The sequence below is a fragment of the Thrips palmi genome, unplaced genomic scaffold (assembly GCF_012932325.1).
Source record: "Thrips palmi isolate BJ-2018 unplaced genomic scaffold, TpBJ-2018v1 HiC_scaffold_5, whole genome shotgun sequence".
Lineage (NCBI taxonomy): Eukaryota > Metazoa > Arthropoda > Insecta > Thysanoptera > Thripidae > Thrips > Thrips palmi.
The window spans coordinates 9,226,656-9,240,303 of record NW_023144632.1 but is presented as its reverse complement, the minus strand read 5'-3'; the positions used below and the strand labels follow the sequence as shown (position 1 = coordinate 9,240,303).

Sequence of the window (13,648 nt, the reverse complement as noted above, 5' to 3'; positions counted from 1 at the left end):
GGTTCCTCGCCATCTGGTACCCGCTCAAGTGCCAGATCACCACCCGTCGGGCCAGGGGCATGATTGCCGTGATCTGGGTCATCGCTTGTGGCACCACCATTCCGTGGGCCCTCTTCTTCGACACGGTCATGACGCCGATCGGAGAGCATCATGAGGTCGTCATGTGCAGGGAGGTGAGTACGGTGACATCACTTCCAGCCTCCTTGGTACTTGCGTACTGCTTACTGCCCTAAATGCGGACGGCCTCCACGCACTCTGGCCAGCTTCAGTCAGGAGGTTTCGAACAGACTCTTAGTGCCCCCAGTCGTTGCCAGTAATTAAAGAAATCGTTGCACTTTTCTTCTTTCATTAAATTGAAATGCTGCAATATTGTGTCCAAAAGACTTGTATCGCTGCGTCTTCAACAATATTAGAAGCAGAAAAGCGACCCTGATTTGTGGACAAAGGCTTGGTCTCTGTTTGCTCGCCGGCAATATCCTGGGGCGGCCCCGTCCTATCCACCAGTTTTCCTGTATCGATGAAAAGGGAATGCAAACACCGCTGACCTGAAAGCGGGAGGCACGGTCTACACTTTTGCAGCAGCCGCTTGGTGGCATGTCGAACTGTCAAGTTTTGTTTAAACATAATAACTGTCCACTCATTTGATTAAAAGCGACTCGAGTACCTGTAACTCGTCTCAACGGTTCACAAACAATCATAGGAATGTTACATTCAAACGAATGCGTGTCATACGGATGTGATGTCACATTCGCTTCAAAGAGAATCAGCTAGTCGCGGGAAAATTTGAGCGTCGGTTCAGATTGAAAAGAAAAGTGACAGAGTATTCAAACGAAGTGATACGTTCAGTGGCCTTACATCGCACCTAGTAGGTCGCGGCAACTACCCTTTGCCCCTGTGAAGGCATGTTACGCTAGACACTACTTTGATCAGATAAACGATTGTGTACTAAGCAAGCTCTGTTTGAAAACATTCCCAGGTGTGGCCGGACAGCATGAGCGGCGAGATGTACTTCCTGATCGCCAACTTGCTGTGCTGCTACCTGCTGCCCCTGGTGCTCATCTCGCTGTGCTACATCCTCATCTGGGTCAAAGTGTGGCGCCGTACCATCCCGTCGGACACCAAGGACGCTCAGATGGAGCGCATGCAGCAGAAATCCAAAGTCAAGGTGGGTAAAGACAGACTTAACTCGGCACATTACGCGAAGCACCGATAACACTCCAATTTTTGTTCGGCAGGTGGTGAAGATGCTGGTCGTTGTTGTGATCCTGTTCGTCCTCTCCTGGCTGCCGCTCTACATCATCTTCGCGCGCCTCAAGCTCGGCGGCGCTACCACCCCGTGGGAGGATGAAGTGATGGCCATGGCCACCCCCATCGCGCAGTGGCTGGGCGCCTCCAACTCGTGCATCAACCCGATCTTGTATGCCTTCTTCAACAACAAGTACCGCCGCGGCTTCCAGGCCATCCTGCAGTCCCGCCGCTGCTGCGGTCGCCTCCGCTACTACGAGACGGTGGCCATCGTGGGATCCTCCACGGCCTCGATGCGCAAGAGCTCCTACTACGTGACCGCCTCCACCCGCCGGGTTCCTCCGCCCGTGGTGGCACCCGTGCCCGTGAGCAGCGCTCCGGGCCACGAGTCTGCAGTGTCTTACATCTGCAACAACAGCGCTTACATCGCCGCCTCCAACACTGGAGTTTAAATGGCGACTTGAACGCCACTGACCCGTGGCTTTTGTTGTTATTGTGTGCCAACCGAGGCCGTTCGGCGCACCTCCCCCAGCAGGGGGCAAGCCCGCTGAGCTTTGATTTTTTAAGTGCTTTCGCGCACCGCTCAGCGGGGGGTGGTCGGTTAGGCCGGTCACCAACACACCGCGCACGCGGCGCACGCCTCGAGCGTGAGCACTACGCTCGTGGTCGCACCATCACACTGCTTATTGAACGTCGGGGACATTGCGGAGTAGTGTGACACGTTAGAGTAGGATGTATTGGGTTCGGTGGAACGTGACACGCGAAACGCTTCAGTCTCTTGGCTCGGCCGCATGTGTGTTGTTTATTGTATTTTGTCATTGTTGTGAGCATTTTCAACTTTGCGCTCCAGTTATTTGTGTGGTTCCTTTGAAACCAGTTCACCCGTAAATTAATCCATGTGTTTAGTGGAATATTAGAGTTTGTTGTGCCTCCTTCGATTTGAGGACACGTATTTTTAATATTGTTTTGCTTCGATATCTTTACCTGTTAAAATATATCTCTGTTCCCCATTCCTCTCTCTCCCTGTATCTATTTTACGTTTTACCAGTTGTTTGTTTACTTAAGTGCCTAAATAATATCAAGTGTGTTAGATGTGTAAGCTATAAAGATATCTTTCTATACGTTGCGTTTGATTGATGCTGGCATCTTGTTGGACGCGTTGCAATTAAGCAAAGTTTATTTTCTGAATGAAGGGTGTGAAGAGAGCATGTCCCCGTATTTGTCAATGTTCACGTGCATGTGTAGATTTACACCGTGTTGCACTGTGCACTGTATATCATGGACAACAAACGGAATCTTGTGTACTATATTCAGTCTTTGTAAATGTATGGTTGATTTATTTCTTTACATTGTCAGTAGAAAAGTAGACAAGGGGTTTCCAACAGTGGTATGGTTTTCTGTATTCTACTGTACCCAAAATGCAACTAAATATCACAAGTAGTGTTCCAAGTCAGAAAGCTGCCACACCAATGAGTTGTGATGAGCTACACAATATTGAGATAGCGTAATCTAGGTAATCAGTTAAGTGGTTTGAATTTTACTGTCTAAAATTTTTCTGTGTGTTTCAATTTATATCTTATCAAAAGATGACCGCAACTCCCTCTTATTAAATTCGGAGGCCTAGCAATTTTAATTAGAAGCCACATTTGGTCTATTTTTGTTTCATAGTTAAGGTTGTTCATTGCAAAAAGTGTTTGTTTTTTTGTTTTTATTTTAAATCAGTCACAGTGCACATATGGACTGTAGGTCATAGGACATGTAGAATGAAGATGGTTATTCGTTGGTTTTTTGCAAATCTACGTTCTGTTAATGTGTTCTCTACGTGTGTTGGGTCTCCATAGTTTTTTTTTAATAACTACAATTTATGGGTATAATATGGCATACTTATATGCACAAATACAAATATTAAATATTTAACTATACAAATATCTATGTGTGTATACTTAAAATATAAATATATATGTAAGGTATATTTTGTAAAAGTGAAAAGACATTAACCACATTACTTGTTATGGTTTAAGCCCCAGGAGGTTTGCAAAACAAAGCAACCCTCACTATTACGCTTGTGTGTGATATTTACTCAAGTACCAAATGTAAAGAAAGATTACCTATGGAACTGGTGAAACGTTTTCTGCGATATAGCTACGAATCTGTAATGAATTCTTGTGCTGCAAGTTAGGTCAGTTTGTAAAAAGACTAAAATTAAACTGATAACTGGACAGAATAAAATGGGTTATCAGAGACACATAGATTCACAGAGAGAACGAATTGTTACTGTTATATTTTGATATCTTGCGGAAAGCTGATAAATGAAACGGATTAAAGGGAAGTCAGAGAAAAAGATTCTTAAAGAGAACGAACGTTATATTTTGATATCTTGGGTAAGGATTTTCTTTTCTCTCGTTTGTTTTTGAAAACAAGATAGTTAATTGGAATGCAAGACTAAGTTTGGATTTGGCCTCTCAAGGAAACGATGTCGGCTATCATTTAGACTTTTAATTTTTCGGCCAAAGCACAATCAAATATTGACTCGGGTCTTCTTGAGTCGCCTGATACCTGAGTGATAAAACAATAATCATATTACCGTATTCATGAAACTATTTATTCGATATTTTTACTTGTGTTCTATAGGGGTATTTAATTTTCTCCATTAAAAGCATAGAATCTGTTTCAAAGAGAACCCAAAAACAGCACAAATTCGAATAAGTCAGCCTAGGTCTTGCGAAAACGTAACAAGAAATTTTTAATTTTGATAGCGGTTGGTTTTCGGTAGTTTGGAATAAAATTCCAACGCAAACAAACTCTGCTGGACAAAGTTTTAGAATGTATAGAGTGGAAGCTTTATTGTGACCTGTGTCGCTCGAGGGGGCTTTAAATTTGTCACTGGCGATTGCACTGGAGAACAATCAATGGCTGACAAACAATTAGAAAAAACATATTGTATGTGTGTGTAAAATATCATCTATTTTCTACTTCTATGAAGAAATATCTTGAGCAGTAGCGTCCTTAAGAAGCTTATCAGAGACCCACAACTACTACCCGGATGTTCGTCACTGGTCCTGTTTCCCACCACTGAAGTGCGGAGGAGTAGAAATCATATTTACACAGAGCACCTCTGGTAGCCTTAAGATGCAACCGATGGCACCACGAGGTGTTGCGCGTGACTTTGTATTTTTGCCCCCTCCCTTTCCCCAACCCTTCTTCGGAAAAAAATACGACTCTAAGTTCTTAAAGTATATAATAAAATCCACTCAATTGTTCTGAATCGTCGTCCACTGGCCCTGGTGTATTTTGCTTCCTCAATGACCATTTTTCATTATTCTTTCTCTTTGTAGTTTTATGTGTTCCCCATTCAGTGTGGTGATTGGCCAAATGAAGCACTTTTGTCTTGAAAAGAGGGCTAGCAACGCATGTGCTAGAAATACTGAAACACAAAAACAAAACAAAAAAAAAACAAAAAAAAAAAACAAACAAGAAAAAACAAAGTTGTTCTACTTTTTCCTACTGAGAGGCAGGCTCCCGTTTGCGGTGAAACAACTGAGATACGATTTAAAGGTGACAGGGGTGTGAAAATGAAGTGCATTCACATCTATTTGTGGAAGTTACAACGGAAGTGTCTGTGGGATGCAAACAGCCAGGCCACCCGGAATGAAAAAGAAGTACTGCAGCTCCCTAATTAAAGCTCAATAAGTTTTAGTTTTTCAAAGGAGAAAAAGGACTGAGTGACGAAATCCGTTGCAAGCATGTTGTGAATCACTGTTAGACTGCTTAAGTTCTCATAAATTAAACCTATTGACCTGTGTGTTATTTTTACTAGTTAATAAATGTAGATTATAATGATGTTTGGCTCGTGTTAAATCATGTTATTGTTTTTGTACACATGTAAAAAGCAAAGCATTGTTAGTTTAACATAAATTTATGCATTACGTTATTTTTTTTATATTTTATTCATGATGCTCGGAAGTTTTCTTTTCAGTGCTAGAAGAGATGGTCTTAGAGTGTCGATCCTTTAGGAAACGAGTCATTACAGTGGTTTTCCTTTCAAATTTTCATCACTTATTTGTGTCGTGATTTTGCCAAACAGATGTCTTTCTTGTACTCTGTTTGTTGCACTCCTGGAATTGAGTGAGAGGGCTGCGCCGCTGCGGCACATTGCATTTGCAGATAACTGCTCACTGTATGTATGAGCCATGTCATATAAATAGGATTGAGCACAAATCATAGGTTACTCTTTTACTCACTCCCGCGGTGCCAATCAAGAGGTAAATTGCTTGTGAGCGTCTTCTATACGCAACAGCGTACCTGGTCCGCATCGTGATGAGATTAGGCAAATGTAGTTATGTGTAGACATTTTGTTCAAGGAATTCGTGCATATCCACGAAACATTCCAAGAAACTCGAAACTCGGCTGTGGCCATCAGTAGTTAATCAAATTATTCACGGATCATAACTGGTCGTGAAGCTAGGATATTTATAGAACACTAAATCAATGGGTTCGTAAAATTTATTTTCTATTCGTATAGTAAATTTCCTGGACATATGAACTCCCTTTCAGCCCTTTTCTTATGTAGAAAGCTGAAAGTTCCACCATATCTATGAGAGTACCTTTCCTTTATGATTACAAAGTCAACAGTTATGTTACGGCAACCTTTTTTCTGCGATCGAAAGTATCAATGATACTGTGGCTTGTAGTTACTTCATTTTAGAAAATTCTCCGAATTAATGTGAAAAATTGTAGACCAATTAACCCATTGAAAAGATGGTGAAATCACGTGAGATAGGCCTAGAGATTCAAGCTTTCAATTTCACTGTGCAATGTGAAATTTTTTAAAGAATAAATGTTTTAATTTAGATTTGAAATTGATGAATGTGAAAAAAAAACAACAACGTCGTTGGTAACGAAAAGGAACAAAATATCTGCTAGTTGGAATCGATGAGTCTGAAGATTGGTAGGCTTGTGTTATGGTGATAATTGTGAGAAAATTCATTCAGAGACATTTGAATGGAGGAAAATAATCACGGAGGATGTTGAGATTCTGTTGAGAGTGAAACGTGATATCATCGAGAAATTCTGGTTTGTGGTGTGTAAGTGTGATTGGAATTTGAAGTTTGTGTGTATGTCTATACTTATTCATTATTGTCCGTGTGTTACATCAGTATTTGTGGAAAGATAAAGTTTACATTGATTGTTTCAGCTTCAACGTCGTAGATGGTCGTGACTATAATTATGCATAACCTTAATTAAATCTATGTTGTTAAAAGTGTTCCGAAACTACAGTTATTGCCAATGGCTACTAAAATAGGATAAAAAGCAAAGATTTTTTTCTTAACAAACTCTCCTTTGAAGATTCGTTGTCTTGTAGTAACCTGTCGTTGACCGAAATCGTCCCCTTCACCAGTGCGTCTACACGAGTTATAAATGGCGTACATAATCTGTAACACAAACTATTGTAGTTTTTGAGTAAAATATTATATTTGATGTGTGTGATGCAGGGCATGTCAACCTACTGTTATTAACCCGAGGCCGGCAAATTCAAATCTTGAGTATCATTAATGCGGAACACCTTTTGTTCAGTTGGTGCAGTTTGATAAAGCTGAATTAAGCCACGAGTAAAGAGTATTGGGAGTGTTGACAAAGAAAAGTTATTGATGAAGTAGGATACCAGCCGCATTTGAGAAGAAAACGCGGTACAGCTCTGATCGTTGCGCTTGGAATGAAGCACAGAGAAGAATGAAAAATTGAGCGAATGAGCCTGTGAAGTTTTATTTCAACAATGGATTTAGTACGCTCGCAAACAGGGTGATACTACGCTTCGGTTTTACCATTGAGTGCTTACTTTGATTTGTGTACTGTCACGGATAATAACAGTTGTACGATGGTTGTATCACCGTATTGTGCCCTTTTCAGATCTATTACCGTCACAGAAGTAACAGTATGGTTTCCGTGGAAATATTCTCATCTTGTATTACTGTGGAAAAGGATGGGAGATACAGGAGTGCAAAAACTTTGTCTACACTAAACACGATGTACCACAATTGTCACAATCTGTCTCGTCAAATGTCAATAAATAAATAAATGTGAGTGTGCTACTTTACCCGTTTGCGAATGTTAAATTATTTAACCATCACTGCACAAGCTACGCACACTTTAAGCGTTCAAGAAGTAAACCTCCCTAGAGATTTCGTTGCAGCACTACGCAAATCATATCTGTGATAATTAATCACAAGTTAAAGAATGACATTTTTTAAAAACGATGATTTTATTGAGATGCTGCCTTAGATAATTTACATTATTTCAAGAAGTTTCTAAAAAAAATATACAACAGAAGATTCGGTTTTTTGTTAACTTTTTGTATTGCAAATCGGACATTCAAACAGAAATAAGCATTGCACAGTCGAGGATTATTGTCCCAAAGACAAAAACCATCGATATCAGCTCATTACAATACTACTTAGGGGATCTTACAGAGTACGGTAAGGGGAGTATACATCTCATAGACAAAATACTCTTTTCACTCAAGCACGACAGTTCGTCCGGTACAGGATGAGTGTCTTGATAAGCGCGGCAGAGGCAGCCGTTACTCGCACTCTGGATATGTTTGAGCAAAACTGGTGTGTTTCAAGCACCGTTCACGAAACAGCACGCTGCTCGTCCGGGAACAATAATTTGTCATCCGATCGAAACAAGCCTGAAATACATATAATGAGCTTCTTACAGTAAGAAAATGTACATGTTAGTGTAACACAAACACATCTAACACACACACACACACACACACACACACACACACACGCGCGCGCGCGCGCGCGCGCACACACACACACACACTCACAAACACACGAGCGCGCCCGCTTGTAAATCGCTGCTCTTTTATTCGCATACTTACAGACTCATTTAAACAGTCGAAAAATAAATAGAGTTATAACAATACTCAGAACATGACGAGACAGTCTACAAAATATTTTGGCAGTATATAGATACAATATGCACATTTATCTTCTACTATTCGCTAAGGATTTCTTAAATCTCTGTACACGTTGATAAGTTTGGCAGGACGCTGTATCCTTTAGCCGGAAATGAGCATCTCATTTTGAGGCCGGTTCCGTCTAACTTAAACAAAGGCATAATCATCCTACGACTGGAATAAATGACTTTATTAAACCATCCCATCCTCAGACTGTTCGGGCCAGCGAGCCACGCTGTACGAATGGAACAAAGTAATACGCGCAGCATGACTGACGAAACGGCTTGAATCTTCGTGGCACGTAATAGGAATCGTTTCATTCAGGTACGTATAGTTGCTCCGAGCTTGATCGGCTTAATATAATTTTAAGTTACTTACACAGTGTAACCATTAAAATGTCACCCCTTATGTGTACGTGAGTTGTTTTCTGTTTTTACAGAGACAGGTCTTTCCTAAGGAGGTGCGGGGTATCGCCGCGGGGAGAGTCTTGGCGGCGCGGGGTAGCGTCGTCCTAGCTCTGCATGGGGCACATGATGACGCGCTCCGACTGGCGCCGCGTGAGGGGCGTGCCGCCAATCATTTGCGGCGCCTCCCGCTGCCGGTGCCGCGTCCGTGACACGGTGGCGGTGGCCCCGTGCAGCGTGCCCGAGCCCTGCAGGCCCTGCGCGCCGTGGGGGTGGCCGTGGGCGTGGCCGTGGGCGTGGGGGTGGCCGCGCTCACAAGCTCGTCGGGAGGACTTGAGCGAGTCTTCGTAGCTGCCGCTGCAAAGGAAAGCAATGTTTACAGTCCGGTCAAAAGGCGGACGTCTGCTCGCGCATGGCACTTGGTTCACTTACTTGGAGCTTTCTGCTGACGAGTGTGACGGCGAGTGTCCACAGGGACAGCAGCCCAGCTCGCGGTCTCGCTCATCGAACAGGACCTGTCCGGAGTCCGAGCCCACACCCATGTCGAAACCCGCGTTGGAGTTGGACCGGACCATATGCATCCCCTGTGGACAGAAGGAGACTCGTGAGGCTCGCGGTGACAGCGGCCGGACGCGGAGGGGAAAGAAATGCCAAGGACTCGTCTCCCCACAACTTTGAGCCACACCCCTCCCCGAAAGCAAAAGCAAGCTGCAGGCCAGGCGATGTCGGATTGTTATTGAGTTTACTGCGGAGCCAGGCCGCGCTGGGGCGGCCGCTCGCCTGCAAGTACAAATCCCGCCCAGGCTAGACTAGGGTCAGGTCGGGTACGCCATTGGTACGCCATTGGTACGCCATTGGTACGCCATTGTCGACAGTAACCTGTGCGTTGCTCGGCCTGCGCTGGTGGCGGTGCCGCTTGTGGCGAGTGCAGGTGGGTTCGTGCTGGTGCCGGTGATGCTGCTGCCGCGTGCGCAGGCGGTTGGTCGGGTAGCGCCGCTTGTTGCAGTTGGACGACTTGTTGGAGTGCATCTCGACGTACGTGTCCGTGGTGTCGCCGCCGCCCACGCTGGACAGCGCGGGCCCCGGGTGCGCCAGCCCCGGCGGTAGCCCCTGCGGCCCGCCCAGGCTCGTGTTGGCCGTGAGGCTGAAGAAGGAGGCCGGGGTGGTGTTGGGGTAGAGTGGGCCCTTGTGGTGCAGCGTGTGCGTGAGCGGCGCCGCGTGGCTGAAGCCCATCTTGTCCTTGCCGCCCTTGAAGCCCTTGCGGTGCCGGAAGCGGCGCACGCAGCCCACGCACACGGCGGCCGCCAGCGCGCCCAGGAACACGACGCAGCCCAGCACCACGACGCCCACCTCGAGGGCGGACAGCGCGTGCGCCTCGGCGCGCGACACCTCCAGGCCGCCGCCCACCAGGTCCATGCCGCGCAGCGCGGGCAGCTTGCGGCGGAGCTCGGCCTGCTGCGCGGTCAGCATGCTGCGGAAGGGGATGCGCGTTAATGCTACGGTGTTTCGCAGTGTGACAACACAGTACAGGCGCTGCGAGGGTTTCGGCGAACTCGCTCGGCCCGGAGTGCACTCACCTGGATAGAGTGTCCATGTCGATGATGACGTTCATGACGGGGTCCACGGCGTAGAGGTACATGTCCGTGCTGCAACGGGAATGACAGGTTAGCGACTGGCTGTGGCCAGGCCAAGCCAGGGCGGCCAGGACTGTGAAACTTACGCTGGGCTGTAGAAGGAGTCGTCGATGCGGGGCTGCAGCTTGCGCACGCGCACGTCCATGCCCGTGGCGTTGGACAAGATGGACGTGATGTTCTCCATGCTCATCTCCACGTCGATGGGCCGCGCGGCCATCAGCATCACGAGCTGCTTCTCCTCGTCCAGCACGTACACCTGCGTCACGACGCAATTTAGTCGTTGTTCCATCACTGTCCATCACATGCTGCTTGAAAGAGACTCACGAAGACGTTGGCGATGGCCGACTTGCCGTCGTCGGCACCCCGCCGGTCGGTGGCGCGCACGTCGAAGCCGAAGACGCGGCCCGCGTCGCGCGAGAAGCTGACGATGGAGCGCACTTGGCCCGTGACCGGGTCCACGGCGAACTTGTGCGACTCGTCGTCCACGCGGTCCAGGATCTGGTAGCGTACGTCGGCGTTGAGGCCCTCGTCGGGGTCCTTGGCCTGCAGCTTGGCGATCTGGTAGCCGTAGTGCGCCGTGGCAGGGATGGCCGCCACGATGGGCCGCCCGCTGCCCGTGAAGCGCGGCGGGTTGTCGTTGAGGTCCGTCACGCGCACCACCACCTTCACCTCGTTGTGGGCTGCAAGCAAACACAGTCATGGTTGGTTTGTACTCCAGGTACCAGTGCGTTGGGGCTGCTTTGAGGCCGGAAACGCACTCGAACAGAACGCGAGGTTTTTCATACATGCGTGGTGTGGTGTCGGTTTCAACTAAGGGGCAATCCCCTCGAGTCCTAGCCGAACGTACCAAGGTCGGTGAGGCGCTCCTCCGCCACGGGGTACACGACGTGCGCGGGCGGCGTGAGCGCGCGGCCCTTCTTGCTCATGTCGACGCGCACCGTCACCTCGTAGCGGCCGCGCACCTCGCGGTCGGGGCTCTCCGTCAGCACCAGCGTGCCGTTGCGCGGGTCCACGCGGAACATGGACGGCGGCGGCGCCGCTGCAGCCGCGCTGGCGGCGACGCTGGCCGCCGTGGGGGGCACCCTGCGCTGCGTGGCGGTGGCGGCGGTCGGCGCGGATGGCGCCAGTCCACGCGCGCTGCGCTTGCCCGGCACGATGGAGTACTTGAGGTTGAAGCCCCGGTAGGGCTCCGTGACGTTGAGCGTCAGCAGCACGATGGGTACCGCGCAGTTCTCCTCGACCTCCACCTCGTAGTAGCGGTGCAGGAACATGGGGCCAAGCGTGTCCTCCAGCGTCTCGGGCACGTCCACCACGCTGACGACGAGCAGGGCCGTGGCGCTCAGGCTGGGGCTGCCCAGGTCGCGCGCCACCAGGGTGACGTTGTGCGTGCCCTGGGTCTCGAAGTCCAGCTTGGCGCTCGTCGTCACCACGCCCTCCTTCGAGTCCACGCTGAAGAAGTCCTCGCGGTCGGCGCGCCGCGGGATGTCGTACAGCACCAGGCCGTTGCCGTTACCCTGCAACAGGTAACGTTCTCGTCATATTTGTAAACTTAGAAACTTTTTAGGTAGTTTTTGATGTTTGAAACGGAATGAAGACAGCTTTACGTTTCCGGTGGTTTCTTGAGGTTGCTTGAATCTGTCACCGAAAAAAACGACCTCTGCGAAGTGACTCACCTGGAAGTCGGAGTCGTTGGCGAAGACGCGCGCCACGGCGAGGCCCGCGGGGCTGTTCTCCACGACGGACGCGTAGTACACGGGCACGAACACCGTGCCGCCCTCCTCGTCCGTCATCTGCGCGATGCGGTCGTAGTTGTAGAACACGGGCGGGTTGTCGTTGATGTCCGTCACGTGTATCTCCACGTCCACCGTGCTGCGCTTGCGGTCCTCGGCGGGGCCGTGGTCCTGCGCCACCACTTGGAACGAGTACGACAAGCGCGCCTCGTGGTCGATGTCGCCCTCCACTGTCAGCGTGCCGTCCAGCTCGCCGATGTGGAACGGCAGCGCGGCGTAGTCCTCGTAGGTCTGCATGATGTAGTACGAGATGTTGGCGTTGGCGCCGAAGTCCGCGTCCACGGCCTCCAGCCTGCCCAGCACGTGGTTGGTGTACACGCCCTCGGCCAGGTCGAACGTGTACCACGCCCGGACGAAGGCGGGCGCGTGGTCGTTGACGTCCTTGACGTAGATCTTGACGACGACGCTGTCGCTGAGGCCGCCGCCGTCCGTGGCCGTCACGTTGAGGTGGAACTCGGTCTCGGCGGGCAGCGTCCGCACCACCACCACGTCACCCGTGGCCGGCAGCACTCGGAAGTGGCCGTGCGACTGCTGCGACTGCTGCGGGGACGCCTCGCCCGGCTCGGCGGGGACCTGCGCCTCGGACACGAGGTGGTACGTGACCACGGCGTTGCTGCCCGTGTCGCGGTCCTCTGCCAGCAGGCGCAGCAGCGCGGTGCCCGTCGCGATGGACTCCGCCACGCTAACCACAGGGAGCAGGTGCTGGCCTCTGCCGCGGGACGGCGGCGGCGTGAACGTGGCGTTGCGCGCCTCGTGCTGGTCCACCACCAGGATGTCGTTCTCTTCGGGGTCGTCCGCCTCCACGTCCATGCCCTGCTCCTCGTCCTGCAGGAGCGTCATGCGCGCGAACCGCGGCGCGTTGTCGTTGACGTCGTCCACGTGTACGGTGAGCGCGGCCTCGGACGTGAGGCCGCCCTTGTCGCGCGCGATGACGCGCAGGTGGTACACGGCCTTGGCCTCGCGGTCCAGCACCTGCCCCGCGCGCAGGACCACTCGGCCCGTGGTGGCGTCCAGAGCGAACACGTCGCGGCCCTCGCCGTACAGCGACAGCGTGAACTGCGCGTTGCTGCCGGTGTCCGCGTCCTTCGCGTGCACCTCGGCGTCAAGCGCCACCTCCGTGCCCGCCGCGGCGTTCTCCGGGATGCGGCCCTCGTAGGCGGGGCGCTCGAAGGCGGGCGGGTTGTCGTTCTCGTCCTCCACGACCACTACCACCTGGAACACCCCCGAGCCGCGCACCAGCCCCTTGGCGTTCTCGGCGATGACGGTGAGGCGGTACGAGCTGTGCTCCTCGCGGTCGAGGCCCCGCTGCGTGTAGAGCGTGCCGTCCGCGGAGATGGCGAACCTCTCGGCCACGTCCTGCTGGTTGGCGATGACAAAGCGCAGCTTGCTGGCGGCGGCCTTGTCCGCGATGTTGTCCGCCACGCTCGTCACGTTCAACCCCGTCACGTTCCTGCCCGGCGACAGCAGCTGCCCGACCAGCGCCCCCGCCAGGTTCTCCCGAACGTGGAACTCCATCGGGCGACGAGGGGTGCTGCCGCTGCTCCTGGAGGCCGAAACGTTGTTTACGACGCCGCCAACACGCAGCAACGGCGGAGCCTACCGACAAATTCA

The 13,648-nt window shown here is 50.4% G+C and overlaps 2 protein-coding genes across 2 annotated transcripts in view; one reads left to right on the top strand and one right to left on the bottom strand.

The window, feature by feature from the left end:
* The window catches only part of LOC117650282 (neuropeptide SIFamide receptor-like), a 53,415-nt gene extending 46,070 nt beyond the window's left edge, over positions 1-7,345 (top strand). The window contains exons 3-5 of the mRNA XM_034393586.1: positions 2-173; positions 977-1,165; positions 1,236-7,345. Of these exons, the coding sequence (XP_034249477.1) occupies positions 2-173; positions 977-1,165; positions 1,236-1,697 (823 nt within the window). The 3' untranslated portion in view covers positions 1,698-7,345. The remainder of the gene's footprint in view (position 1; positions 174-976; positions 1,166-1,235) is intronic.
* Positions 6,758-13,648, bottom strand: part of LOC117651150 (cadherin-89D) — a 25,413-nt gene continuing 18,522 nt past the window's right edge. Inside the window, exons 10-18 of the mRNA XM_034394953.1 lie at positions 11,921-13,580; positions 11,095-11,761; positions 10,572-10,927; positions 10,334-10,503; positions 10,191-10,259; positions 9,493-10,084; positions 9,046-9,197; positions 8,886-8,970; positions 6,758-6,838 (exon numbers count right to left, since the gene is read on the bottom strand). Of these exons, the coding sequence (XP_034250844.1) occupies positions 6,758-6,838; positions 8,886-8,970; positions 9,046-9,197; positions 9,493-10,084; positions 10,191-10,259; positions 10,334-10,503; positions 10,572-10,927; positions 11,095-11,761; positions 11,921-13,580 (3,832 nt within the window). The remainder of the gene's footprint in view (positions 6,839-8,885; positions 8,971-9,045; positions 9,198-9,492; positions 10,085-10,190; positions 10,260-10,333; positions 10,504-10,571; positions 10,928-11,094; positions 11,762-11,920; positions 13,581-13,648) is intronic.